A 2,054-nucleotide genomic window follows, 5' to 3' on the forward strand; every position below is an offset into this window, starting at 1 on the left:
TGCTAGGCGGGAGGGGACTAATCCCTCGACTCCCCCAAGGACCGAGGGCCTGGGCCTGCCTAGGCAACGGGAGGCCTCAGCTCCTCCACCCGGACCCTGGCTGCAGACCTTAGCGCTCGCTCCGAGGGCAGCGAGAGTCGCCAGTCAAGTGCGCAGCGGGAGGTGAGAGGAGCCGAGTTAAGCCACCAGGGGGCGCCGCAGAGCTGGGGGATACCCCTCCCAGTCCGCCTCAGTCCCCCGCCCCCTCCCCGCCCGCGCGCAAAACACACTCGCCCCAGAGGCAGCACGGCGGAGCGGGAGCCGCGGCTGGAGCGGAGCCGGAGAGCGGCGGCGGCGGCGGCGGCACCATGACCCTGGGCAGCTGCTGCTGCGAGATCATGTCCTCCGAGAGCTCTCCGGCCGCACTGTCCGAGGCGGACGCAGACATAGACGTGGTGGGCGGCGGCGGCGGCAGCGGCAGCGGTGGTGGGGAGCTCCCAGCCCTCTCCGGGCCCCGTGCCCCCCGGGACGTGCTCCCCCACGGCCCCGAGCTTCCCCCGGCGGAAGCAGAGGCAGACGCAGCAGAGGATGAGGAGGAGTCGGGCGGCTGCTCAGACGGCGAGCCCCGAGCTCTAGCGCCCCGGGGGGCGGCGGCCGCAGCGGGAAGCCCGGGGCCGGGCGTGGCGACGGCCCGCGGAGCTGCGGGGCCCGGACCCGGACCGCCGTCGGGGGGCGCGGCGACGCGAAGCCCGCTGGTGAAGCCGCCCTACTCGTACATCGCGCTCATCACCATGGCCATTCTGCAGAGCCCCAAGAAGCGCCTGACGCTGAGCGAGATTTGCGAATTCATCAGCGGCCGCTTCCCCTACTACCGGGAGAAGTTCCCGGCCTGGCAGAATAGCATCCGCCACAACCTCTCGCTTAACGACTGCTTCGTCAAGATTCCCCGAGAGCCGGGCAACCCTGGCAAGGGCAACTACTGGACGCTGGACCCGGAGTCTGCCGACATGTTCGACAACGGCAGCTTCCTGCGGCGCCGCAAACGTTTCAAGCGGCAGCCTCTGCCGCCGCCACATCCACACCCGCACCCGCACCCGGAGCTGCTGTTGCGTGGTGGGGCCGCGGCGGCTGGGGACCCCGGCGCCTTCCTGCCGGGCTTCGCCGCTTACGGCGCCTACGGCTACGGTTATGGGCTGGCGCTCCCGGCCTACAGTGCACCTCCGCCAGGCCCTACCCCGCATCCGCATCCACATCCGCACGCCTTCGCTTTTGCCGCCGCAGCTGCCGCAGCGCCTTGCCAGCTGTCTATGCCCCCAGGTCGCGCCACTGCGCCTCCACCCGGACCCCCGACGGCGTCGGTGTTCGCTGGCGTAGCCTCTGCTCCGGCCCCTGCGCCCGCCCCGGGCACCGGCTCGGGCCCGGGCCCAGCGGGCCTGCCCGCCTTCCTGGGCGCGGAGCTTGGCTGCACCAAAGCGTTTTATCCCGCGTCACTGAGCCCTCCCGCAGCCGGCACAGCGGCGGGTCTGTCCACCGCACTCCTGCGTCAGGGCCTCAAGACAGACGTGGGCGGTGGCGCGGGCGGCGGGTGCTCGGGGGCAGGGCAGAGGCCTTCCTTCTCGATAGACCACATTATGGGCCACGGTGGCGGTGGGGCAGCACCTCCGGGCGGCAGCGAGGGCTCCCCAGGATCGCCATTCGCTGCGGCCGCGGGTCCTGGAGGTCAAGCCCAGGTTTTGGCCATGCTGACTGCCCCGGCCCTGGCTCCAGTGGCCGGTCACATTCGCCTCTCGCACCCTGGGGACACTCTTCTGTCCTCAGGGCCTCCGTTTGCCAGCAAAGTTGCTGGCCTCAGCGGCTGCCACTTCTGACCAAGGCGGACTCAGGGCCAGTTAGGCCCGCACTCCTCCCGGGAGCTCCTGCGGTCCCAGTGGATCTCAGGGAGTCTATTTATGAAGAGTCTTCAGACCTTGGGGCCGGCGCGCGCGACTTGGCACTTCAGGCTCCACACTCAGAATTTCACCGATTAGTTGGGACGAAGCGGGCCCTATGTCTCAGAGAGAAGCCCGGATCTATGC

At 70.3% G+C, this 2,054-nt stretch overlaps 1 protein-coding gene across 1 annotated transcript; it reads left to right on the forward strand.

The window, feature by feature from the left end:
• The first annotated feature begins 347 nt into the window (after positions 1–347).
• FOXD2 (forkhead box D2) lies at positions 348–1,847 on the forward strand. Its single transcript, XM_006839733.1, has one exon. It carries the CDS (start codon positions 348–350, stop codon positions 1,845–1,847), a length of 1,500 nt encoding a protein of 499 aa, XP_006839796.1.
• Positions 1,848–2,054: the final 207 nt, after the last annotated feature.

This window comes from Chrysochloris asiatica, unplaced genomic scaffold (assembly GCF_000296735.1).
Source record: "Chrysochloris asiatica unplaced genomic scaffold, ChrAsi1.0 scaffold00026, whole genome shotgun sequence".
In the NCBI taxonomy this organism is placed as follows: Eukaryota; Metazoa; Chordata; class Mammalia; order Afrosoricida; family Chrysochloridae; genus Chrysochloris; species Chrysochloris asiatica.

Coding starts and splice junctions, on each gene's coding strand:
- FOXD2 (XM_006839733.1), top strand. CDS start 348: ATGACCCTGGGCAGCTGCTGCTGCGAGATCATGTCCTCCGAGAGCTCT.